This window comes from Melanostigma gelatinosum (genome assembly GCF_949748355.1).
Source record: "Melanostigma gelatinosum genome assembly, chromosome: 18".
NCBI lineage: Eukaryota > Metazoa > Chordata > Actinopteri > Perciformes > Zoarcidae > Melanostigma > Melanostigma gelatinosum.
Window position 1 is genome coordinate 3,628,578 of NC_136651.1, and position 27,298 is coordinate 3,655,875.

The 27,298-nt window shown below is 45.1% G+C and overlaps 1 protein-coding gene across 3 annotated transcripts; it reads right to left on the bottom strand.

Annotated features, from left to right (window-relative positions):
- Positions 1–1,821: 1,821 nt before the first annotated feature.
- LOC306792805 (electrogenic sodium bicarbonate cotransporter 1-like) lies at positions 1,822–27,298 on the bottom strand. Of its 3 annotated transcripts, none has more exons than XM_079290123.1 (26): positions 27,010–27,298; positions 22,834–22,907; positions 21,885–22,049; positions 18,060–18,192; positions 16,935–17,095; positions 16,689–16,856; positions 15,719–15,795; positions 14,736–14,893; positions 14,562–14,649; positions 13,671–13,825; positions 13,174–13,284; positions 12,542–12,716; positions 11,099–11,232; positions 9,933–10,195; positions 9,418–9,470; positions 9,117–9,302; positions 8,304–8,417; positions 7,503–7,664; positions 6,934–7,112; positions 6,262–6,334; positions 5,525–5,593; positions 4,773–4,946; positions 4,511–4,675; positions 4,325–4,418; positions 3,953–4,027; positions 1,822–3,825 (listed from the first exon to the last, which is right to left on the bottom strand). In XM_079290123.1, exons 1-25 carry the CDS (start codon positions 27,024–27,026, stop codon positions 3,987–3,989), a joined length of 3,189 nt encoding a protein of 1,062 aa, XP_079146249.1. In that variant the 5' UTR covers positions 27,027–27,298; the 3' UTR covers positions 1,822–3,825; positions 3,953–3,986. The 3 variants fall into 3 exon arrangements, with proteins under 3 accessions (XP_079146249.1, XP_079146248.1, XP_079146247.1); XM_079290122.1 differs by having other exon boundaries at positions 3,957–4,030; XM_079290121.1 differs by having other exon boundaries at positions 3,953–4,030.

Sequence of the window (27,298 nt, forward strand, 5' to 3'; positions counted from 1 at the left end):
GAACAAGATATAAACCTTTTAAATATAGATAGAAATAAAGTTTGGTGTGTGTGTCAGTGCCACTGGAGTGGAGGTTTATGGCTAATTTTGAGAAAAACCTCCACAGACTTAGAAGACACTATGAATAGGGTAAAATAAATGAACGAATAGATGTCAACATGAAACTTTCCCAGTTGTTTACTTACATTAAGAGAACATTTTTTTGTATTACAAGTTTTCTTTAATATTATGTTTAAATATGCAGCTGAGACATTATCAAATGTTTGATCCAATTAAGAGAAATCTACAGACGCAAATATACAAAGTTGTAAAAGAAAAAAACACCTAAATGTGTATTTTGGACGTTTTCTTTCCACTTGTAACCAGTCTTGATCATTGCATGAGAAACAAAAATGATTTGGGCCTGGGTGGTCTCCCCGTAAAGCCTCTGAAACCCCACACAGGTGTTTTCAGTTATCCGGGCTGATGAGACCTCGAATCAAGTTGAAGGTGGGCCGGAGCATTGATGAGAATCCATTAGGTCATAAATCTTCATCGACCAATAAGAAGGACAGAGCTGTGATGTGTCCCGCCCTAACAGGCTCAACAAAGCTAATGGAAGATTCCACTCATCAGTCTCTGCACACCCACACAGCCCTGAGCAGGTCCAATCACACAGATTCACTCAATGTGACGTGAATCATTTGATGCTCTCCTTGCAGAGCTTAAACCACACACACAAATACCGAACATGAAACCTCTGACAATAAACGCAAACATTCTAATAAGGCGCCATTTATACGGAACAACTTTTAGGGTTGCCAGGTTGTGAAGAATCGCTACCCCCCTTACCTGGGCCAAGATCCTTCATTTACATTAACAGCTGCAGTCTTGTAGCCGATTTGCTTCATTTTATAAACTCTAGACTTGATCGCTGATTAGAAAGCGACCGTTTATGGGATGCCATCTTTTATAAATGCATCATTAGGAAAGGACAAAGGGCACCAAACAGATAAACAACCCAAAAGTTCTTAATGTTGACAACAGACGAATGATTTACCAACTAATAAAATCCATGAGTTACAACTTCTGAAGCATTTGTAAAGGGTGGCTTTATGGATTGGCGAGTGGTACAGCGTAGACAAGCAGACAATTGCTGCTTCTGAGATTTTGTGGACAGAAGTGAAGATATAACGCAGTTTGGTGTGAAACCAATGCACATATTTGCACAGTGCATTTAAGATACATCTGCTTTTGTTTATTGGATTTAATACACTTGTCAGAACCTTCGACTGTTGTGATGAACGGATGCAGAGGTTCAGGATGGTTTTATGTGGCGGTAATCCCCTCCTGAGCTTCGACTCTCACACCATCGCTCATCTTCAGTCACTCGGGCAACAAATGTCAAACCCAGCGACATTTAACCTGAGTGGATGTCAGGGGAAAAACCATTGATGTTCTCTCCCACACCAGATGAGCCAATACATTCTCTCCCCCCCCCCCCCACCTCTCCTCCTCTTGGCATTAACAAGAACACAGAGACTAATTGGCTCATGTAATGAGCCAATTAGTCTCATTACAAGCAGACAAGTCCTGTGATCGTGGAAACTATGCGGCCATCCCTTCTCATCTTTGCTGTGAGACTGAGCACGGCTTAGCTCGGAGCTTGAATCCAACCCAGTTCATCCCCCTAAACACACACACACACACTATTCACATAGTCTGTATAAAGCTCCATTTGAAAACCCACCCTTTGGGAGATTTATGGTACAAAACTCTTATGACTAAAAAGAAAAACACAACCACATATTTAAGAATCATCCGAACGTTTATTGTGCTCATTCAAAAAAAACACTTCAATAAAAAGACAGACAGCTGCTTCTTCTTCTTCTTTCAGAGTAACCGATGGTTATTGAGCACATACGATGGCTTGTATAAAATTGGTTCAAAAAATATTATATTAATTGTGGAATCAGAAACAGGAAGTCAAAAAGTCACGATATACAGATCATACAACAGAGTGGAAGACGGTGTGGTTTGGGATTTTTGGTTCAAAGCAACTGTAACAGTCTAGTGCTTCACATCTTGATCATTGATGAGATGGTGAACGCGATAGTTAAAGCCCTTGTAGCTCTTATTTGCTCTACAAATCAGATCAGAAGCAGCGCCGATTGTGCGTGTTCAGTTTCTTCAGTATTTCAAGCGATCGAGATTTATTACACATTCACATTATGCAATAATATCCTAAGTCAGTTCAAGTTATAGTGTGTACTTCAATGAGCAACAGAAGCACGATCAAGCAATATGCATAAGGAAATTTAAGACTTCACACTGTCACTAAATGGAATTTAGATTGCGATACATGACTCAGAAAAAAAAGGACTGGAAGTCACAACAATGCATTGCCTCACAGTGATTGTTTGTTGATTTGCATAAAATAATAAAACACACACATTACATCATTTAAAAACAAATGTACTCTAGATTGAAAAAAAGTATTTAAATATGATTACAATTTAAGAGGACATTTTATCTCAATAGGCTTTTTAGGGACGAGGTCACAGTCCGGTGTGTGAGAACATTCCAGGCAATCAGTTTTTACCCCAACTTCAGTACGCAGATCATTGTTGTTTTTGGGATGAAAAATATAATTCTGGTAGAATTACCCTTTAAAACCGGCAAAAATCATACATAACCATTTGATACTGACAAACAAAAATACAATATCTTAAGTGTCACAGAGCAAAAAGGAACTCAAGGAAAGCTTCAGAGATCCTATGCAGTGCCAGTGGGAAAAACAAATTAAAATCAGTGTTTGATCACAAATAATTTCACAACAGATGTTTAATCTGTAATGCCTGGCACCTACAGAAACATAAGAGGTAGAGCTACGTACATCTACACCTCCCTAAAACAGGGAGCAGTCAGCCGAGTGGATACAGACCACAGAAAGAATATCTTCAAATTTGCACAAATGGGTCATTTATATGGTAAAGCCATACTTTAGGTTCAAACAGCAAATTCATCTGCCGAGAGTTTAAATATAATAAATATAGAAGGGGGGGGGGGGGGATTCCAGTCTGTATGGTGTTCACCCATTCACTTCCTACACCACTGAAACTTATTGGATGCGTTTCATGAATATGCATCCTCAGCTGGACGCTTGACAAATAATTGATATGCCCATAAATACAAGATGAACGTCCGCTCATGCGTGTGCACAGATGACCTTCTGTAGCCCTTTGCGTTTGCGCTACAAGTAACAGAGGATTTGTATCCCCTTCGCTCACCTCCACATGTAGGTACCCCGACACCGTTTTACTCTTTAGAGTCCAGGAGTTATGATTGAAACTCCACAAGGAACATTTAAAATAGCTACACTACTTCATAAAAACAGTGCTATAAGAAGAGAGCCTAGTTTTGTTTGGTGTTATTTGGAATGAATCGATTAAAAAAAGAACTTTTATTAGCTTACACATTCATAAGATATTAATGTCCCATAAAAACTGCATGAGCTCGAGTAGCCATTTTGTTTTCTGCTGGAACTCAAGAGGATGAAGAATGCAAACGTCTCCTGTGTCAGCCCTCATTAAAACTCAGTACCACCAGCCCTTTTGATTTAAATCCGCACACAGGGAATAATGATAATATATATTGTTTAAAACACTGTTACAATGTGGTACTACAGTACAAAAAAAAAGGACGTTTGCCATCTTGTGCTGGTTCTTTGGATATTTCATTCAGAGATCTGTTTCGGAGCTCTTCCTCCAGAAGAAGGCGTTTTCTTCAGAGTCCCTGCCTATTCGAATCTGAGGCGAACCTTTCGTGTATGGACCTCTTTCAAGACTGGAAGAGGAAGACAGAGAGCACTATAAATGTGGCGCTGTATGAGAACAAAAATCAAACAGCATGAATTACGAAGCACTTTGCCGTCACAGAAAGTATGGGAAGCGAAACACCAGCCGGTACTCACTCACTCGGCCACTGTGGGAGACTCAAAGTAGTGCTCAGCACGACGAATGCGGGTTAAGGAGAGTCTGGGATGGATCTCCTGGGGGGAGGGAAAGTAAAGAACTTAAAATATATACTTCAAACACTGAAATGTCCAATGGGTGAGCAGAAGAGATGAGAAAAGGAAGAGAAGGCAAGTGCTGCAAAGCTGCTTTTAGTAAGAGATATTTTCAAACTGGCAGGTTCGAGCAGCGTTAACAGATCAATATGCTTTTTTTTTTACTATTCTTTAAGGTATTACATTTGTTAGCACATACAAGAAGGCTATAGTTTGAAAGGACAAAATCTGCACATGAAGCCTTTAGACACAAAGCAATCCCTGGCTTGTACTCACTATGCGTAGATTTATCACCCAACATGAGCTCCTGCTCCATCATCTCCATAGTGATGTTTATACTGGGTATATTGTCACTGTAGGGGTAGCCACACTGTGGGGGGACGGAGGGAGAACATTAACACTTTAAAGGTGCGGAACCACGACCACAATGGATGTTGGCATCCACATTTAAATATTACTTACAAATTCGATTTCGCTGTCTATGCTCCCCTTCTTCTTGCTTTTCTTTTTCTTCTCATCCTCTTTCTTCTTCTTGTCTTTCTCCGGGATGACGTCGTCCAGGTAGCCGAGGTCGTGCTGGGAGAACACGTAGTCCATCGCCTTACGGACGGCAACCAACGCCAGGATCTGCGGACAGAGAAATAGTGCGATTGGGTCTCACGGCCAGACCGAGCGCTGCGTAATTGCGTTCGGCTACACGTCACCGATTGCAGCCACTCCTCACCATGATGGGGAAGACGATGGCCGCCACGGTAGACTTGAGGACCCAGAGGAGGGCCAAACACAGGCACTGGATGAAGGTGAAGAGGTGGATGCGTCTCTGGGGGACGTGCCGCAGGTAGATCAGGTCCGGCTGGTGCTTGGCGGGCATCAGGAGCAGCTGCAGCCGGTCCATGAACTGACGCAGAGCAAAACACACAAACAGGTCGGTCAGGGCACGAGAACACACAAGCTGCAGTCGGACGTTAGTATTTGCATCGTATATGCAAGACGCAGCTTCCGTTTTACATGAGTTCATTCATTTCATTTGAGTGAGTGACAAGCTTCAACAGACTTTAATGGATATCATTTGATTTGTTAAGCAACAACTTATTAATGCTTCACAATGTAGTCGTTACTTTTTCTAGAAAAAGCATTGCATTTTTTAAATTCAGTGATTACAGCGCAATACAAAAGAGGACAAACACGCAAGCTAAATCATATTTACATGCTGTGCCTTAGCTGCTAGCTAGCCACCGTTAGCTTTGCTTGCATTCGATTGGTTAGCCTACATTCAGGTAGGTTTGCGTCAGAAATGGCGGCGTGCTTGCCGTCCCTGGTGCCGAGCGAACGCTGACTGAGCAAATACTTCCCAGCCGTAGGCGGGCTGCTGGTTCAACCTGTTCTTGTCGTTTGTTAAGAAATGCGATGCCCCTTTCAATTAGTGAAATGTAATGGGTCGCGGCTAACACTGGTTAGCGGGCCAGACTCACTCACCTGGACACCGTTGAGTGACGCAACGCCCATGTAGAGGAACACGCCGTAGAGCACCGGCATGGGAATGAACTGAGGAACACAGTGAAACACGTTATTAATATGGAAGATGTGACTGTCTAGTGAGGCAAAATACATTCTGAAGACATGAAAGGTTTAAAGAGAGATGCTAAAGATGTTACAGGTAATGAGTGTTTATTGTTAGCATCCTTGCTTGGTTTGAAAATAGCCCACAAGCAGCTTTTCTTCGGTTATTTTTGGTCGTGTGACAAGGCACTTAGCTGCCCATTAGTGCAGGTTTGGCAACTACTTGCACAGTATTACCCATAGAGCTTTAAAGCAGTAAGCTACTGCAGAAATATGCCAGGAAAACCAGAAGTAGATTCAGCATGAACGATATAAAGACATTAGAAACAGCACATACTAAAACATCTTTCCCAAATTCACTTTAGTACAATATCCACAAGAGGGAGTACCAGCCCCAACAATCAGTCACTTCACTCTTTTTCTTTTGTTTGGCACTTTCATGTGGGAATGGAAACTTGAGAAGGCATTCAGCTGCAAACTGAGCTTAAGCCCGGATAAGCATGCTTATTTCACATCAAATTACTTCAACTGAGGGAGTTCCTAATGGGATGAATAAAAGACTTGAAATTATTATGAATCTGAGAGCGACTGTCCTAAAAGAGGCGGACAGTAATCCTTGTTTTCGTGGAAGAATTAAGAAGTTGGAGCTCTACCTTGAGGATAGGGGCCATGAAGACTGAGAGTCCCGTCAGGAGGAACACAAAGATACCGGTGACTCTTTGCTCTCTGGATTAAAAAAAGAGAAGGAAAAACACGAAATTAAATCAGTAAACCTTGGAAGCATAAAAGGCAGTAGAGCTGAACCAGTGAAAAGCAGTTCATACCGTGTTTCTATAATGACAGTTAATCCAAAGATCCAAATTCACTATTGATAGTGTTGCATCTATATTCACACACACACAACAAACTTGTCTTTGTTCAGGGAATGTCTCAAACGTTGGTTCTCAGGCTTCAGTTTTGAACAGCACTGTACGCACAAAACGGAGCTTCACTTTCAACAGAAAGTTCTGCTGAAAGTTTATATCACAACTAACTACATCACATGACTACCTTGATGATGTAATACAGAATCTTTCAAAGACTTGCAAAAACCGTCATGTGACCAGATAACACTCTAAAAGTACAATTGATGTGCAAGTATGTGTATTTGCGCCCCTCCCCCCCTTTTCTACCCGTTTTGTGCGTTTTTGTAATCTCTGCCTTCTAGGATGCTTTTTCACTTGGGAATCCAAAATAAATTAAGTAGCCGTCACTGGCGACAGCCGACAATACAATAGAGTTATTCAACGGCGTCAACACCGTCTCCAGCAGCTGCGTTAGCTCACCTGACACCCAGGAATTTGGGCATCTCCCCGGGGGCTGACGTCTGGGTCTCCATTTTCAGAGAGTCGATGTGGGCGATGGAGATGACGGTGGCAGCCACGTACCACGGCAGGCCCATGAAAGAGCAGATAATCATCAGGACGGCCACCCAGAACAGATCCAAGTGGTACCCTGCACCTTTCTGAGAGGAGAGAGCGAGCACAAGATTATCAGTGATTTTTTGCAAGTCAAATCTCAAGTGCCTTATTAATGAGCGTTCATCATCGGCCGCATGTCATACAGTCTGCTTAGAATACAGCATAAATGACTCCATTTCACTGTTTTAATGAAGGATTTTACATTACCCAGCAGACATCATTTCAAAGTCTTAACAGCATTTAGACAGTCGTGCATGGAGTTAAATGAGTTTTCTACAAACTAACTGTTTTGGAAAAAGAACATTTCGCAATTCTTACACTTTTAAAATCCTGGCTACAACCCTTTATTTTCTGTACAGTTTTACTCTTGAACAAGTCATGCATTTTATCCTAGAATTGTCAAACTGAATAAAACTTTGAGGAGGCGCACCAACCTTGAGTTTGTGCTCCTTCCTGTTGACAATCACGGCAGTGATCTGCTGGTCCATAAATATCAGAATGGTGACCAGCAGAGCGGGGAGCGTGGCTGCCAGGTACACCCACCAAGGGTTCCCTCCAAAGGGAGGAATAAACCAGCCCCTCTGTGGATTCGTGGGCTAGACGAAAAAATGAAGAACGGGACTGTTAAACACCCGAATCGTGTGTCTTCATCGTGAACAGTCTTAGACATGGAGAACATCTTGAACAGAAGAAAAACACTAATTCCTGGTGATTACTCCATTACACTTTCAGAGAGTCTCATCACTGAAGTGAGTGAAGAGATGACTGGTGCATTGTTGCGTGACAGAAATCTGTGAATCAAGACTCTGTGGTTAAACAAAGCCGGCTTTGTACTTGCAGCCAGACGATCGTCTGTGTTCTCACATCACCTATAATCAAGTTATTTGACTCAGCTGCCCGCTCGTCTACCCCATCGTTCCCTTCCTCCGTGTCAAGGCGGGGTGGTCTTAACGCCAACCGAGGAACATTTGAACAGTGCAATATCCGAGGGTGCCTTAGTTTCATGTATCGCTTAATGGGCAAACTACAAAGACAGCATTCTACTGGGGTTCTACAGACTTTCAGAGGCTCTCGAGCAGACGCGTGGTTCATTATCTGTGTTAGAGGAAACCGCACACGGCTGAGAAGAATTCAGTTATTATCCCAAACACAAAATGAAATGGTGGCCATTTGTTTTTATGTGAACGCACGTTACTTTTCTGTTAGTAAGTACTTCCTCCATGTGTAGCATGTACCTTGAATTCACTTGGCACAATGAGCTTTGGAGTGTTCACTCCGACAAAGGCGTCCACGCCGCAGAAGAGCAGGATGGCCAGGATGATCGCAAAGTCACTGATGAGCTTCCTCACCTAGAAGGAGGAAACATTTACAGCAAGTTTGACTTTTTTCCAGTATGAATTAGCGGCTCAAGTGTTTTTTTTGTCACCTACATCATGTTAAACAAATGTTTAAAGGTAAACACTAACTTGCAGAGTGTGTGCAGCGAGTGTAATGACAGTCTATCTGTGAGTAAACACACTTGCTCACTAACTGGTGTCTAATCATTTTGAAACTACTCAACCTGAGCCAAAAAAGAATGGAAATGGTTATTATGCAAATAAACATTTTTTTCCTCGCATGCCTCATGTTTTAAATAATACTTCTCAGGTTTTTTTATTCTTCGTTCACTGTGGAGGCATGCAACTTTCCTCACAGAACTCAAGGTGGGTAACGCACATAGAAATGGTCATTTTGCGGGTGAAGTCGTCATTTAAGTATAGCTTCATGCCGCTAACATGGCCCTTGACTCTTGGTCTAGTTGATCGTCATATTCTGGTTATTTACCAGACAAGCGCTGTTAAATTGGAATAAAATCTAAATTAAGTACGGATCTGAGCTGGAGTGTCATGCCTTCTTTGCCTCAAACACTGTTTAAAGTGAGAAAGCTGACCTTCCCACATTGACACTGGAGCTCGTCGACGAAACTGAGATTTAAGCACAGGGCCGAAACTAAAAGAAAGGCAACAAAAGAAGCTGCTACACATCCACGGATGGGTGGCGTCACTCACTGTGGTGGGGAAGAAGCGGCTCGTCTTGAATTTCTTCAGAGCCATGGAGCAGGTGTAGGTCCCAAAGAACAAGATGAGGGACATCAGGGTGATGTCGGGGGTATAGCCACAGGCCTCTCCGACCAGCTGCCCTCTGAACTCCAGACACTGCTGCTTCGTCAGGGTCGCCCAGGTGGCATTCACTGGCTGGAGAGAAGAGGACAAAGAGGTTCCTTGAAGCAACAATTCATGGAGAGAAAAGGGAAAACATTTTAAATTCTCGAGGCATGCTGCTAAATGTCACAAATTCAAGGAAACATACCAGATCAGTACTGTTTGTCAGCACGGCGACATCAAAAAAGTCTGACGAGTTGCCTAGAAAAGAGAAACAATAATCACCAACATGACAATACTTCCAACACATACAGTATCACGCTTGACATTCTGCATAAGCGTCAACATCTTTCTCCCAAACAATCCCGTCAAGTCAGATAGGGCTGTTGAGAAAGTCACCGGCGGTATCTGCAGGCCGACTCACACGCGGATCATTTGTTATCTCCACTGTAAACACGGCGGAATGAGCTGAAAACTTTGTTTAACACACGAGAGGAACGTCACTGCCAAATGGGACCAAATACGACTCTTCAGCTTTCACTCTCTGGTATCACTGCACTGGTGATACAGAGATTCTGATGGCGCCAAACAATGAGGAGTTTCTAGGCGAAGGATGGTTGGAGTGGCGATATCGGATACATGCCCATGTTACTGGATCCAGTGAAATCCCTCCCGGAATCCAACTTGAACGCCGCAATGTCTCTTAAAACGAGGCCGACGTACCAGGCATGCAGCTGCAGTCGTAGAGGGTGATGAGGTTGGGGTCGTAAGCGGAGTTAATCAGGTTGTGGTGGGACAGCTTTATCATCTTCTTGAACGCGTCGTAGATGAAGATGAAGCTGATGAGCGCGGAGAAGCCTTCCTCGGTGAATCGCGTGAAGTACTGCACCAGGAAGCTGGCGTCCGTGGCGACCAGCACCAGACAGAATACAGCCGACCACAGGCCGATCCACAGCCGGAACTCAAGGTAGTCCAGCTCGTTGTCTCTGAGGAGGACAGATTTGGCACATGAGGGAGTGGTTCATTGTGTACAAGTGTATCCCTACGCCTTCACATTTTATTACAATTCCTCTGAGAATTCACCGTACTTTCAATCGCCTTCGTCTAACGTGGATTCTGCGGTTTCATTTAAGTGTTTTTTTTATTAGTTTTGCTCAAGGGCCCTTCAAAACAAAACAACGTTGAGACTTGCGACCACAGTTGTCAGACTTTTCTCTATATGGAAACGACGCGCCTGTGCTATACGTATCCAACAGCTGTAGACAAGCCAACAGCTGCCACTGACTCAGCAACCGTTGACTTGAGATATGGAAACATTGGGGGGGGCGGCACAGAGGCCACAACATTCTTCCCTCAGTGTAAACTTAAATGAGAGTGAATTATTAATCATGGAACAGAATCAGGGTGGTTTGGTAATACGAGAAGACTTTCTCTCTCTCTCTTTGTGTGTGTCTGTCGGGTAGAGAAAGAGAAACCACCTTAAATACCCATCAGATATACTTCATTTCAGAATGTCACAGAATACACTTTCTGTTTTCCCACCCTAAAAACCGCCATTCCAGGAGGTAATGCCTTTAGTTGAATGCACTTTAGTACACTTTCTCCTACATCTGTTTTTGCAGAAGGGCGTGTGTGTGGTTATTCATGACAGGAAGTCGACGGCAAAAACGCTCAACAATCAGCTGGCAACAGATTTACAGTACGCTCAAAAATGTTCCAGTCTGTCAGAACAATAAAGCAAAGTTGCCATCCTACTGTAAATTTGAATTACGACAACTTATAAATATCTGCCAGAATACTGCAGTTGTTTCTCCGACTCAGAATCTCAGCGAAGGGTGAAACTTTCATTTCAAAAGTGCCTGCAATGAGTTGGATCGCCAGCTACTCACTTGCTGAAGGTGAAAAGGAGTCTTTCAAACACGAGCACCGGGCCTGTGCTGCTGAGAATGGTGAGGGGCTGACCGGCCAGCAGACAGAACACCGTCCCCGTCAGCGCCGTCCCCAGGAAACTTTCCAACACTCCCTGCACACATGGAAAAATACAGACTTCACACACACAGCTAATGCAGCATGTTTGGCCAAGAACATGTACAGTAGAGGTGAGACCGGGTGTTCATACGCTGAGGATTAACGCCACATTAACAATCGTTAATGTGGCGTTAATGTGTAAACAGACACATTCTTTTTTCAGTGTTTCGCTTACGCAGCTGGAAGCTTTGTTTTCCCTGCACACATTACGCATCTGTAAGGCTGGCCCGTCAGGACGGGCCTGTTTAATTCTCGTCGCGTCAGCTGTTCAGACCGAAGCGGCACGCTACGTCGACGCAGCAGACGGATGAGTAATCGACAAATTGGCTGCATTTCTGAGGACCTGCGCTGAGAGAGGTTGAGTTAGGGCAGGGATTCCCTCCGCTGTGCTCAGAGTGGAGAAGTAGGAGTGACACAGGATTGAGGACATGGAGGTGGAGGTGGTGGGGGTTTGGAAGTGCAGCCATGACGAGGCTTCAGCGGGCCGAGTAATCTGGATCTGTGGATATTTACAGCCCGGGCAAATCAGTGAGGCCGGTGCAATGCAGCTCCTTGCCACGAGAGCGAGCAAAGCCAGGGGCAACCCGATACACTCCGCTATCAGGGGCCTTCTGTGGTTCGGGAGGGAGTCGTTTCAATTTGAGTCGAGTCAACGGTATTATCTTTGCTTGTGCTTAAGACAGAACACTTTAAAAACAAAGGTTGTGTAACAATCTGAGGTTGTGGGGTTTGAAAGAAACCCAACATTTAGATGTCAGGGAAGGTCTAATGACACACTATCCAGCTGCATTATGGGAAATGTTGGATCGAGCTTGACCTGTACTCAGGACAAAAAGTCAGGATACAAAAGTGGGGCAGTATTACTCCATTACTTTTTCGATGTCATTGCCAATATTACTTTATTTTTATCACCCGTCTTTTGTGAGTGCCTCAACTTTATAAAAAGGGAATACTACTTGCTGGAGTAAAACCCTTAATTTATTTTTTATAGGTTATGCTCCACTTTACATTGATATAGAACCATATTGCCTGCATTTGTCAACAACAGAAGTCAAATTGAAAAATAAACAAGGGGTCACCTAGACATATCCAGTCAACTGCTGCGGTATTTACGCTCAGTAAGAGTCAGTCCAAACCGGAGCAGTTCTATCTCGGTCAGAGTTCATCTTTTCGGCACCAAGTTAAACGTGTTCAAGGAGAACAGGAGACTTGTTTTGTCTGCAGTGAGGAGCTTCCCTCTGCACGTGCACCACCATATCTCTGCAGACACAGACCTTACTCGTACGTACAACGAAAAACCGTACCTGCATGTTTTCTGTAGCGTCGCCAAGTAGGCCTCCAAATGTGATGGCATTGGTGACTGTGCCCAGATAGATGAACAAGATCGTAGACAGAGACTGGATATGTAGTGCGTCCCTGAAGTCGCTGGCAAAAAATGGCAGCTTCCTCTTGACATCCAGGACAAGACCTCCACAAAACCTTAAAGTAGAGGGTGAGCCAGTAGAGTTCGGAGGTGCAAGATTGTTTCACAGCATAACTTGGTTGACTTCAGCTCCAGGCAGTAAATTACACATGTGCATGATGGGGAAAAAAGTATTTGGAAATATCTTAGTCATAGTTTACAAAGAAAGGAAAACCTGTTCTCAAGGAAGGAAAAAATAAACATTATGCAACAGTGAAGCACTACAACTGTTTAGTCATGTGTGGGATATTTCCTCATTGGCAACTTATTTCCATGTTATGACTTTTACTTAACGATGCATATCCTCGCTGACAACATGTCATCGAGATAATAATCAGGGAAGCTGCCTCATATACACAAGGAGCACGTAGTAACCTGACGGTATGAAAATCAGGGCAACGTTCCACTGAGATTATGATTTTGTCTTTAACGATCCACATTGATTTCATTTCGAGAGCGTGAAATTCTAATTACTTTCTCGTGCGCTGAAGCTCCTCTCCGACCTCGTGTCCTCCTCCATGTCCCTCATCATGGGGAGCGTCGCCATTCATGTGAGGCGCCTCTAATCCGACATACATGTTCTTCCTTAAAAAAAACAAAAAACAACCCAGAACAAACAAACAGTCACATTCTGCAAACCTTCAATACACTCAAAGCACTCCGTCTTTCACTTCACACAAACAAAAAATACTGTGGGGTCAAAAAAAAAGACATTTAACAACAGTATTTAGGGTATTATGTTAATATGTAACTGAAATAGTCATGTAAAACGTTTCTCTTTTAGCAGTAGGCTAATGTGCATGTGAATGCATGAACGGGCCTTGAACCGGGATCCACAGTAACTCCGTATTGTTTTCTAAGACGGATCGGTTTTTTTCACGGCCTCATATCACGCATTCGATCGATTTGTAATAGATTCATGTGCAGGGACTTCATTCATTTAGGATCAGGTCTTGGGGATTAGAGCGGACCTCTTGTCTGAGGAGGGCAGAGACTTGGGCGGCTCTATCCTGATGTTGGGGTCCCACTCCCCGGGGGGCAGGACGATGACCTCGTCCAGGAACTCCTCGATACCAGCCAGCAGGTCCTGCCTGTCCTTCGCTTTATAGGCAATATCATGGAACACCTGTCGGCAACAGAACACAACCAACCCGTTAGCGATCAGCCAATCCAAAAAACAAAGCGCAACTACGACGGCTCACTGAAGAACACCGCCTACGATTACTGGGACAGAGTGCAGCGTGTCATTGAAATGCAAATAGAACGTTGACAACTACTAAGAACTCTTTCACAGTAGAAAGAATTAGTCATAGTCCGTGTACACCCCGGGGCCACATTGGACAAGGAGGTAGAGAGTACAGCAGGGCTGACGACTCCAAAACATCTGATAAGCTTGTGACACCGCCGTCACGGGGGGACAGGGTAAAGTTTAACTTCAGGAAATCCTGGAAAAACACTTCCTATCCTGCCGCGTCGACATGTGACATATGCTGGGAAGAGGGGAGGCCTGTGGGAATTTGCGGGCAAGGTGCTCTCAGGTTTAAGGACGTCATGAGTTGTCTGTTGACCCCTCCACGTTGTCAGCAACAGTCGGGAGATACGAAGCAGACGGAGCTCAGAACATTTTGGAAAAGCCTGTATTCCATGTGTTGTATTGCGCTCATTCTGCAGACACCAAAACAAAAAGCGGCCTGCCGCAACTTCAACGCACGGTTTAACAACAGAAGTAGTTCGAACACTATTGGATGTCATGGAATTTGGTGGAGACGTTCATGTTCCACACAGGTTTAATTTGTATAAAGAATGAATGTAGACAGTAGAAGTACAGTGAGAAATATCAAATTTGCAACGTAGTAAAGTACCTCGTCTGACATCAGGGTGGCAATGGCTCTTCCAATTTCATGATAGGACTTGGCTTTACCTTTGGGGCCCAGCAGGACAAAGAGAAATCTGAGCAACAAGTAAACGGGGTGTTAGGGCAGTCAACATTATTCGGACACGACGTCAATGAAATGTGCGGCTGTCGTGTGCTCTACCTCGTGGGCACGGGGACCTCGGTCAGAGACCCCAGCATGACGGCCTGCTGCAGACGAACAAACGCCACGAAGGGAGTTTCCAGGAAGTCTACCTCTCCAATCAGCACGTTTGACGCCTCTGCATCGCGGGGCAGTTTTTTCATGAACTTATTCTTCAGCTGGACAACAGAGAGAGAGCGAGAGAACGAGAGCGAGAGCGAGAGAGAGCCGGGCAGAGAAAGGAAAGAAAGAAAGTCAGCGAACAAGAGGGCATTGTGACAAAGGACGCCGGTTATTCGTGGCAAGGTACGGACCCGAGCGGGAGATCGTTCACACGAACACTCCCTCCATCTGTCACATGCAGTACAATCAAAGACGGACGTGGCACTTTAAATAATTGCGGTGATTAAAAAGCGATTGCAACAAGTGATTTTACTGGGACAGGTAACACCCGCCCTTTCCTAGAATTATGTGCTGAATGGCAGCTTGACTTTATGCCACCTAATGAACAGTGTAGGAAATTGTACACAGTGTTACACAAAACTGACATGCAAAGTACACAAAGAACATTCACACGCAAGCTGAGGATGAAAGAAAAACTGTTGCAGGAAAGCGATGAACTGCAGCCTTGGTGTTGTGGCAAATGTGGAGATGCTCACCGTTGCTGGAGCGTAAATCCAACTGTTAAAAGTTAAACTGGGCCTTTTGTGCACGTGCAGCTACAGACCACACAGCCAAATCATTGCTCGATCATGAGTCACGGCAGTGAGAGAAACTGCATGTGTGGACGACAGAAACTCACGGGACACAAAGAGGGGAAACAGTGGGCTGTTGTTGCACAGAGCGGCCAGAGAGCCAGCGGTCTTATCTACAAGAATGTGAGGCATGCACACACACACACACGCACGCACACACACACGCTTTGTGAATGGAGACCTTAAGTAGCATCTATTATTGTTGCAGATCTCAGCGCAACAATACAAAAACAGAGACAAACAGATTACCTGATCCTTCTCTGGTTTGTCAGAGAAGTCACTCAGGCTGTTGGAGGTGAGGTTTCTGTGGGCAGTAGCGGGGCTACCTGCAGAGAGGTGAGACACCGATTGGGATCAAAACTAATAAAAATAAATAAATAAATAAAAAAAAGAGGCAGAGCGAGACTGCACAGCTTTTCACAGGAGACATTTTTGGCAGAGGAGGAAGACTAGTCCCACAAAAAAAAAAAAAAATAAAAAAAAAGCCACAGGAAAAGTACATGAAGAGCCAGGAAAGTCAGGACCGAGCTGAATGCGGCACCGCTTAAGCTTTAGGACCAATGCCAGATGGTCATTCATTCAGGCGCTGCAGGGAGAGCAGGGCCGCCTGCTTCTGCGCATCAGCAGCAACGAGCTTAGGCAACTATTGGCAAATGAGTGAGAATGTAAACTTTGGAACTCCACCTGATACGGTCCACTTACAGACAACAAGAGTCGACGGCATTTGAGCTTTTTCTTGCTCAATAAATATTTAGTTATGTACATTGTGAGTCAATGAGTGCGGCGATTCCATCTGTCGCACTGAATAAACACACATCCAGCGTCATGCACTGAAGGAGAGCTCGGCTGGGAATCTCTAGTTTTTACATGTTGCTTTCAGCACGAGCGCCGTGACCTCACTTACAGAGGTATCCCATGCTGGAGCTCTTCGTGACCTCACATGGGCCCTCTGGGTGGTGGGGGTTTAAACGAGACACAGGGTGCTCAATGGGGATGCGTGATATATTACCCCAGAAGCAGGAAGTCGGAGACAGCACAGTCCCAAAGGGGAGGAAGAAAAAAAGGAAAGGAAAAGCAGAGAAAAGACAAGGAAAAGATTAGGAAAAGAAATATCTACAACAGCAGTTAGTGTAAGATTTCACATCAGAAATGAGAAAGAGAATAAAAGTGGAATGATTGAGTTAAGAGGGATAAGAAAACAGGGCAGGGGGTGCATTACCATTCTCCTGGTGGTTAAACAGTCTACTTGCACTGGAAACACTCTTGCCGATGTCAGCGAGGGAGCGCAGGTTGGACTTCTTGGTCTGGTGGCGATGCTTCCGCAGCAGCGTGTACGTGACCTTCTCCTTCAGATCCGCCTTCAACTGACCCGCCTCGGTGATCAGCTCTGTTAGAGTGGACATGTTGAGGATCAACATCAGGTCACCCTCAGATACATACATCATTCTGGTCAACCCTCACTTACCGACAACCTGCGGCAGCGTGGAGGCCTCCAGGTCCAGCATGATGGTGCCCTTCTCGATGCACGTTTTGAGCTCCATCAAGCTGTGCAAGGACAGCGTGGCCACATGGGGCTTACTCCAGCGCTCTCCGCCCTCCTCCACCTTCTCCTCAAACTTGATCCATCTGAACAGTGGCGGACGGGGAAAAAAAATAAAAAATTTGAAAAAGTACACAACTGCGACTTTGTTTATGGACTAGTACGGGTGACAAACATAAGAGACAAGATGGTCTCTCTTTTCTTTACTAAACAACCTCAGTGTTTTGAATTGGTCACACAAGAATAGGGGACGCAGCACAGCGTAGAAATACAAAATACCTCACTGGACTTGAGAAAACACATGGCATGCTGGGATGGCGACAGACGTTTGTACCCCACATGACTAAATGAGACTTTAAATGACTTGGAATGAGCTTCGCCTCGAGGGTGGGGCTATGGACAAGGGTTCTTTTTAATCATGATGCCTCACACGTCAGCGCTACAAAAGAGCCATTCTCCTGAGGCCTGAGGATGGGGTTTCCTCTGGGGATAGAGCATCCCTCTGGCGTCGGTCCGCACGCTTTAAACCAGCCGTCTTACCAGGAAAGGAGCCCGGCCACGGAGACACCGGCGACCCCAAGGACTTCATTGATCTTCCCCGTCATGCAAACCCTGCTTCCCTTCCCCAAAAATATTGCACGATTGAGCCTTTCTGCAGCATTGCTGTGTATTCCTCAGATCCAAAAAAGAACCATGTGACTTCACAGGACTATGTTGAAGCATTAGAAGAGGGAAACCAATTAACAGTGTCCACTTTTCCATGCCAAAATGTCATGAGCTCCAGAGCCACCGGTAACATTACCGGTACGTCTTGTTCTGACCATGTGGGAGTTTCTGCCTTTCCCTGGTCTCAGAGGGGCAGGTACTACAGAGCTCATTCAGATAACAGCAGACTGGGAGTTCAGCCTATTTCCCTACACATACAAAACACGATTATTCATAAGCGATTGTGAAGCAGGATATTTGAGACTACACTGCCCATGGCTGTAAATGGCTGCGGTTGACAGGAGCCACGGCTGGCTTAGAAGACATTTCGACTCAGCGGCTCACCTGGCCGTCTCCTTCCACTCCATCTCCTGCCCGTCCACGGCCAGCAGTTCGTCCAGCTCGGTGAAGAGCTGAGGCGGCGGGGGACCGTCGTCCTCCTCTCCCAGGATAAACCGGATCCTCTCGGCTGGAGAAACTGCGGGGAGGAGGAGGCAAGTTAGGAACCGGCAAACAGGTCCGTCCTGACTTTGTTTGGTGTCCAAGAAACCCAAACTATCGCCACAGATTCCAGCCCCTCAAGGCATGGTTCAAAATGATGTAGCAAGTATCAAGCACCTTCAAAGTGGCTGTGCCATGCAGTCAGATACAAATATGGATGACATCTTCAAACAGTTGTTCATGAAGTCACTCCCTGATGATCTATTTGCTCAGAAACATATCTGCCAGAATCAAACAAAAGATGAACACAAACAGAAATTGAGCAGATGAGATTTATTCTGGCTTCACGCTGCTGTAGTTCAACACACGTTAGTTTAATGTCCTCTGAAGAGAAGTGCCTGGAAGTCAAATACTCGCACAGCGCATCTCACTTATATTTTATATCAACAACGATCAACCAGTTGGGAAAACCAAGGTCCATGGAAACCATGTTATGCTGAGATATGAATATATTCACGATTTGATGAACTGATCTGAGTCATAAGTCTGTAAATAAAAAGACGGTGGTGTGTTTTGAGCAAACAGGATGTAAAGTGTTAAAAGGAAGTGCATGCATCTGGTCATGCATGTCCATTTCTGGCCACATTTGTCTGTAGAGAAGTTAATACTAATTGTTTATTTTTTAAACAGCCTCTCTACAGAGCATGACAGATGCCTCTTGACCAACTTGAACCCAGAAAAAAAGCACAGGTATTTAAGCAAGAAGGAAATACTTGACAACACACACGCATTAGGATGAACTTTCCCTTTTACACACAAAAGATACGCGTCAAAACAAAACCAGACTTGATTGATCGATCATTTGCAGTAAATGCGTAGCCTCCCCGTCAGAAGTCATAGACAGAGAGCGGCAGCTATAAAGTCCATTACGCAACAATAAGGAGATCCCCGATGTGTACTATCCTGTATATAAAGGGTTGTATGTTGTATGAAGAACTGTGTATTGTTCTTCGTGAAAGTGATGAAACAAAGTAGAAGTAAAGTGGTAAATCACAAGAGGCTATTTATGCAGCTTTCTCTCAGACTACTGGTACATTCAGGATTCCACAGGTGGATACCTGGACAACGCAACAGTGCCTGTAACCTTTTAATCCTCGCCCAGCATTACCAAGCTTACCTTAGGATGGTTGTTTTTACAATAGTACAGTTGGAAACTCCTGCACTGTAGCGAGGAAGTCCAACGTTAAGCTACATGAAGATCAAGATCAATGTCTTGGAGACGCTGGAATGTTTATCGCAAAGGTGGCTCTAGCCTCATCATACAGCAGAGTCTGTCCTCTCACTCAACCATACACGACTGTTTACACTTCAGATCTGCTGCAGAGATACAGTTGGATGAGAAAGAAGCCGGAGTGTGTGTGTGTGTGTGTGTGTGTGTGTGTGTGCATTAAGGGGGGCACTTATAGTGAACCTCGGCTCAGTTCAAAACCCGTGTCTGGTTCCACTTCTGTCCCCGCCTGCCAGTCTGATTCTATGGATGAACCATCAACACCGGTCGCATTCATAATGAAAGCTGCCATGTTTGAACCATACACAAAGTAAAATGCTGCAGGGTAGAGTGCGCTCATTCATTTAAGACCACGTACATTTAGGAAATGGTATTTAAGGAACAGGCTAGATCTGCAACGGCGACTGCTGCTGACATTTGCGCCAGCACAAAATTCTTACCACGGCCGTTCTGACTTTTACGAGACTCGTAACGCTGAATTCAGCTGCGAATAGTTGTGAAGTGGTTATCAGAAAAACTAATAGTCTCCTGGCCTGACTGGTTCGCCATCACCTTATATGAAGAGATTTGTCATAATTGGAAACGGTTGTTCTCATGTGGCTGATGCTAAACGGTTCCACGCTCCGAGGCCTCTACATCCTGTTTGTGAGAAGAAAAAAACACAAGCCCTATGTGCAACTGAATAAACGCTGAGTGAACAATCCTGTCACAACACCAGACTGCAACAGCTGCTGTACATAAAAACACAGAAACAGGTGTAAAGTCCTCATGACAGCCCTGCTGACGAATGTAGTCTCATCTCACAAATACACGAGACGCAACCAGTTCCCCCCCGAGGGCCGTTTTCCTCCCACAACCGCTGCAGCCAAGCACTCGCACACAAGAGATTCAGTCTCTGCGTCTCTTCCGCTCAACCACTCTCCTCGGTTCTGTGCACTCGTGTTACCCGCTGCCGTACCAGTTCCCCTTCTCTACAAAAGGGTGTTGCTCAAAACTACGCTCCCGCTGCAGAACGTCAGGCCTGTTGCATAACCGGAGCTCGTCTGCACAAGTTGCTAGAAAAGCTAAAGCTTCCTTATGGTGCCTGAACGCCAATATATGGACATGATCGCAAACATTTTTGTACAAGCCAGAGAGTCCATTCTATTTATGTACGTTTTATTTATTTTAAGCTTTTTTTAACATTCAAAATCCGACGTCTGAACTCACTTAAGAATTAAAAGTGAATTGCTCATTTTAAACAGGGCTTACTTGCGTGTTAAGTCCAACATGACAGGCCTTTATCATTACAATTACCAACTCAAACTCTCGATTCACATTTGTGTACCTTCGTTCGGGTATGTGGCTCTGCAGTCGTCGTCCGCACACGCCCAGCAAATCGCTGCCTTTACCCTCCATCTCAACGACACATGTAGAGACCTTAATGTCACCTCCACCAGCAGTAACGCAGACAGCAAACACTCTCCCACGATGCCAGTTTCCAGGCTGGGCCATTTGAAGGTGAATTCCAGCTTTGTGATAATTGTACGTCTTGCAAAAGGCTTTTAACCCGATTGTGATGTTGAAGACTTATTTAATTACCCACCCATAAGGTGTGTGTGGCGGCACAGAGCATTCATCGAGGCTGAAAGATAAAACACAGATCCCCGTACAATTATATGGCTCATTTACTGAAAGTTCAATGCTTTCCCATCTCTGTAACCACGTTTATAAAAAAATAAAAAAATAAAAAAGACTCCTTCTGGAGACATGGGTTAAAACGGACCTATGTCTAAAGACTCTTTCGATATTATAATTCCTCCTGTTCTAGAAAGCGATCTTGTGATTAACGGTTTTATCCTCGGCTTCTATACGAGTAGAGACATCTGGTGTGTTTTCCTACAGCAGAGGAAGACTCGTGAGACGGACAACAACAATAAATGTCCATTCAGCATTCACGTAATGCTTGTGGGAGATCGCGCTTCAGTACACCGTTATTTGCGAGCCTTACTTGTTCCACCTGTTGATGTGGTTGTATTAGGATCACTTGTTGTTGCAATCAAGCTCGTGCAACTTTGGCGTTTTTTCTCTTCTACTTCTTTGTTCCTCATCGACCTGATTTTTTTTAATTTTCTGACAATCCCCTCTTCCAAACGCCACAAAGTACAGTGTTAATCATCAAGGTGAGGGATAATACCCCTGCTGTGTTTACTTTACACACTTTAAACCAATCCAGTGTCATTTTCAGATGACTACTTGACGTGTCCTCGGCCCCGCGTTCTCCTAATTCTGTTGAGTGGACGTTTCTGTCACATTTCTGTTTTCTTGGCTGCCACCCTGCCCTACCTCCTTTAACCTGGCTGCGATTTGCAGAGTGCTGCTGGACCTCACAGCCAACACCTCGAGAGGGTTCTAACCATCACTCAATATAACCTGCACACTGGCTTGTTGTCAGAACTCACTGAGAGGTTTGAGGATGTTTGCAGTGGACTCGTCTGTGTAGTCGCCGTCCGACTTGTATCCCTCAGCTCGTTCCCGCTTCTCCTTGTGGCTGGACTTGCGTCTGTGGCGTCTCCTCCGGTGGTAGCTCTTGGGGAGATGCACGCCAATGTACACAGTGTGGTGACCTGCCGCCAACAACAATACAATAGAGAAGGGAATGCAGGTCAGATCACACTCACAAGGAAATCACAGTGGTGTGAAATGTTTCTTATCACAAGGCTACTTTGAGGCTTTATTTTTTTTAGGGCTTGTGCTGAGGGTTGTTGCGCGCTTCTCAATCTGGAAGAGATCGTCAAATTGTGAAATCAAATAAATGACAACTACTTCCTACACAGCCGCTCATACAGGAAATGATGCCGCCAGGAAGTAATTAGAGAAACATCCAGAGAGGGAAAGAGACAACTCTTACAGATTAACCGACAGTCAACCTTGCACTCCATAAAAATGCGTCTTGTAGAGTTTTAATGATCTCTTTCCCCACCGTCACGTGGTCGGTCTTGCGTCCTCGCAGAAGCCAACGACCACCTGAGGCGCACACTAAACAACGCACTTCCGTCACATTCCCATGCAGAGGAAGCGACAGGATCTTGCAACTGCACGAACACCAAACGGCTTGACATAATGCCAAAAACCGATGACGCGCTCCTCTTTGTGTGCACCCTGAAGTGAACGTCTCAGTGAATGCCCCTGGGCCACTCATACATCCTCATGTGGCTTTCAGCCAGCACGGGACGGGATTAGAGCATTTGAAGAAACATCTTCCTGTTCAAGCTAAAGTGGAAGTTTTTCATCATAAATGTCATATTCTGTGCTGGTACAACTACCGGTTTCACCTGCACAGCTCTGTACACAGTATGTGTGGAAAGACCCGGGTGACCTGTCTGACAGCTAGATAGTCACTGATCTTACCTTCCACTTCCCCTTCATCGCAGACATGTTTGACAAAGGAAGCTCCTCTGTCCAAGACGGCCTCGTCCTCCACTCTACAAGACAAACAAAAGAAGTTATTGTACATGGGTCACCACTCAGGACGGCATGTAAAGACACAAGTCACACAAAACAGTCTGCCACAATGAGTTCTTCACCATCATTGAAACACTGAAATACACTTCATGTTCTGAATCGGCCAAAAAAAAACACACAATGCATGACAAGGCTTCATGGTCAGTGAACCTGGCAAGCTTTAAAGTGCGTCAGCATTTGTGACGCTGTGGTAATCAAACCAAAATGTCGCCTTCTCCTTTACCCACAATGCTGCACACATGAGGACGTGCACATTTTTCCTCTTTTCTTTTGGTCAGTGAGTTGATGTGTAAATTTAAACTGCGCAGCACTTTTATCACAGTAAGACTACACCGCATAGTGACAGTCACACCGCACCTTACAGTGCACACGGGAGGCCAGAGACATCTTCTTAAGATACTTGACTTTGACTTTTCTTTAATAATCAATCGTAATCCTTCCTGGAAGGTTGGAAGGAATGTGGCTCCTCCAGTCGGGCAGTGTGGACTCTTCCAGGTAATGAAAGGTGGTTTAAGCAAACCCCAACATCAGGATAAACCGCCACGGAGGGAAACAACTACAAAAAAGCAGAACAACGGAGGCCAATGCATCACTGCGCTAGAAATATGCATTGAGGGCTCATCTCACGCTATTCCTTCAAACTGATCAGGGACTCCGTAAGCGTGTCAGTGGCTAATTAGGAACTCATCTGCTGTGGCTAATCTGACCAACTGCTTTACAAAAACAGTTTTGTTAAACAACAAAAAGTTAAATTACAGATGTGCATCGAGCATGTCAATAAACATGTGAACAGTTTCCACTGAGAAATCCCCACCTGGGATGATATAATTCAAAGAAGCGAGAGGACGGGAGCAGCGTACATAAGCCGCTAAACAAACAAAGTCAGGAAGGATGCAACTTGTTCTGCCGAGTGCACCGCGAGCTCTTCTGCGTGTCCCCTGTGGATATGGTATCTGTCCTTGAGAGAGATACAAGCATAACGCTGATAGCAGACGTCATGTTGATCCGCCAACTCCCGAGATCAAACCAGTGATGAAGAGGAGGAGGAGTGGCCGGACTCTGTGCAAAGTTTACAAGCTGTGCTAGTCGTGATTGGCCTCTGCAGCCTCCTTTTGTAGCTTACAAAAAAAACAAACAAAAAAGAAAAAAAGGTCAAGTTGCCACACAGCATCGCGTAGAGAGCGCCAACGCTATCGCTTAGCTTCAGATTTCTGCACATGTTCTGTGCCGACTGTGCTCTTCTTTCCCCTCCAGGACAGAGTGCACAGAAAACACCACCAGCTTCAGGGAGATACTTTTGTCACTGTGTGAAGAACTCCTACTGAAGGGTCAGCTCATCCCAAAGTCTGAGATACACATTTGTCCTTTTACATGTAGAGCTGTTTAGAAATCTAGTTTTGGAGATGTCGCTCGTAGAGCTGTCCGACTTCTATACAATACGTCAGCTTGTGGTGCTCAAAAGGACAACAAATAAATACAAAAATCAGATATACAAAAAACAACAACCCCGCAAGGTCTCTGAATAATGACCTGGTTACTCAAGATAATTCACAGATCTTGTTGTGAGCAGCTTCATGTCGGAAACATTTTCTTTCAACGTCCTATAGCTCCAAAACAAGCCAACTCGCACCAAAACAATCTGGAATGGAACCAATAGTGCTGTAGGTAGGAGGAAAAATATGAGATTTTGGAGTCAACTGTCCCTTTAACCAGTTATCTTAATACAGCCTTATAATTAAGAAGTAAATGGAGACATTAGTAACGTCATAAACGGCTGGAGCTACTCTAATTTATTCTTCACATACACAGGATCTTTCCAGGAACACAGCTGCAGCATTTACATCTGCAACAGGTAGTCGGCGGTGGCGTGTGTGCGTGCGAGCATGCAGGAGGGGTCATGTAACAGTGAGAACCGTTGGCCACACAGGAGAGCAAAAAGGAAGCTCGTGTTGCAGGCTTACTGCGAGCTTTAGCCCATGGAGCCACGTTAACCACTCCACGCTGAGGCCTCAGACAGGGAGACCCTCATGGTGAGACACACAGGTGGCGCGCAGACACACAGGACGCAGGAGAAGATTACTGTTTTGAATTGAGAGCTGAATCAAACACACCGGGCGTGTCAAGTGGAACGAAATGTAGGCGAAAGAAGGAGGCGATGTCGGGAGCTTTGAGGGGAAGAAACTTAAATACGCTCATCGGCATTAGTCAGTAAAGTCGAAATTACTTAACATCAAAGTTAAAAACTCAGGTGGCAGACAGCAAAACGGAGGCTGTCTTGTGTTTGCGTGCAAAAACACAACGCAGATAACATTCACGTCGTAAACAGGAAATCTTCTTAACTTCTTTTTCATTTCCTGCCATGACTTCCTCTACCTGCTTAATGAGTAACCAAAAGCTGGGTGAGGGTCGGGGCAACCGGCTGCATTGATCTCGCAACTTCTCACTTCGCTCCCGTTCTCCGTGACCTCATGGAGGCTGGATAAACCCGTCGGTGCGTGAGGAGCCGGGGAGATCAGCTGCTCGGGATCATCCCCATCGCTTTACAGAGTGACACACCCAATCCCACTGGGCAGGTTCACCAGCAGGGTGGGCCCCAGCACAGCCAGTGCACACCGTTGTTATAGCGAATAGGTGAGCGATCACTTAGTGATTTCTTATTTTAGGGCTGCAACCAATAACTATTTTCCCGAGCTTCTATGGCTATCTTCCCAAGAGTCCAAAGTGATATCGAGGTCTTTAGTCTTGTTCCGTCCGACCAACAAAACAAAACAGTGGAACATTTATGAAAAGAAAGAAAGAAATTGCCACATTGGAGAAGCTCGATGAGTGTACTTTTATGGAATATTAAAATAAAGGATGTGGCGGTCGTTTAGAGACTCACAAATCCCACGAAATTCTATAAGTAGAGGCGACAAAGGACACCTGTGTGAACACAACTGTACTCAGGTGATCGTGGACCGAATTGAACCGTCGTCCACTCCCTGCTTCTCAGGTCTGTCTGGACTTTTGGAACTTCCAGTAAGCAACACTTGACGGGACGAGGAAATAGATTGCCCTTCATTTGGACACAGAGCATCACTCAGCGGAGCACAAAAGAGCATTCACTGCTGCCGGTGACGCCAGGAGGAAGAGTCACCGAACAAACGGATGAAACAAAGTAAAGAGAACATTTCTTCCATTACAAAAGATTTCACAATCTGAACACAGAACAATGAGGAATCCTCTTGTGATGGTAACAGTGTCTGCACCCACACACATCTGTTGTCTTGGTTTCACTTCTTGCTACTCATTTAGTAACACTTGAGTACATATTCTGCTGTGGGGGGTGCGATGCGACACTGAACGTCTCACTCACACTGCTGCAGGCGAGGTTCACCGAACGAATAGCTGATGAACTGCAGATTTATGTCAGATAAAAAGGTTCCTGCAGACGTGCATCGCTTATATTGCTTACACTATACGTGCGTTGTTTCTGTGAAAGGCAATATAAGCGGCATGACTTCATTTGTCGTGTCATTGCGCAACGTAGACACACGCTGGCCGCGCGCCGAAAGCAGATTTCTGAGGGGTGTCAGCTCATGGAGCACATGGTATGCGAGGCGCGCGCGCACACATACGCAGCTTTAATCACAAAAGTTGCACCGGAGACAACTCTCCGCCACTTGGCCTGCGCGCCCCGCGTCTCTCTAATTGAGAGCGACAAGGTTCTTGGAAGAATAGATTAGGCCAACAGGTTCACAGCGGTGCGGGAACAGTGGCTTACCCAGCCAAGGGGTGTAACCAGTCTCATTGACATAATGGAACTCAAGTTACACAACCGACAGCACATTGACGTTTCACTAGAGTTATGGCAGCTGTGGCTAACTAAAGCCAGATGAGCCACTGAAAGATGTACGCACAGGGTCGCCAAACGACTATGGGACACATTAGCTGGTGAATCATACTCACCTGATACCTAACATACACGTTCACACCTGGCCAGGAAATGCCCTGAACGACGCCTATGGACTGAAACGGTAAAGTTCCCAACACAGTCGGATGTAACAAAGAGCAACAACTTACTTCTTTTCGGAACTCATGGTGGAAAACTTCGCCTTTAACGCTGATCAGTCCGGGCGTTATTGGAGTAGCTCTTGGAGTTGGGAAATCTTCACCTACTCTAGACGTCGCGCTTTTCACGTGGATAAAAAAGAAGTCGAGGAGCGCGGAGCTATCTCGCTGGAGTGATTTCTCAGATTCTACAAACCGAGTTAAACTTGTAACAAACGCTCCTCATGTCGCGCGGGACCTGTTCAGGTCGTGTCCAGGTGTCATCTTAGAGAGAGAGAGAGGCATGTTGTCTCGCTGCTTC

Excerpts from the sequence above, each read along its gene's own strand:
- LOC306792805 (XM_079290122.1), bottom strand. Across the intron at positions 7,665-8,303 it reads TTGTGCCAAGTGAATTCAAG|CCCACGAATCCACAGAGGGG; the intron begins GTACATGCTACA and ends TTTTTCGTCTAG. Across the intron at positions 4,031-4,324 it reads GGGTGATAAATCTACGCATA|GAGATCCATCCCAGACTCTC; the intron begins GTGAGTACAAGC and ends CCCTCCCCCCAG.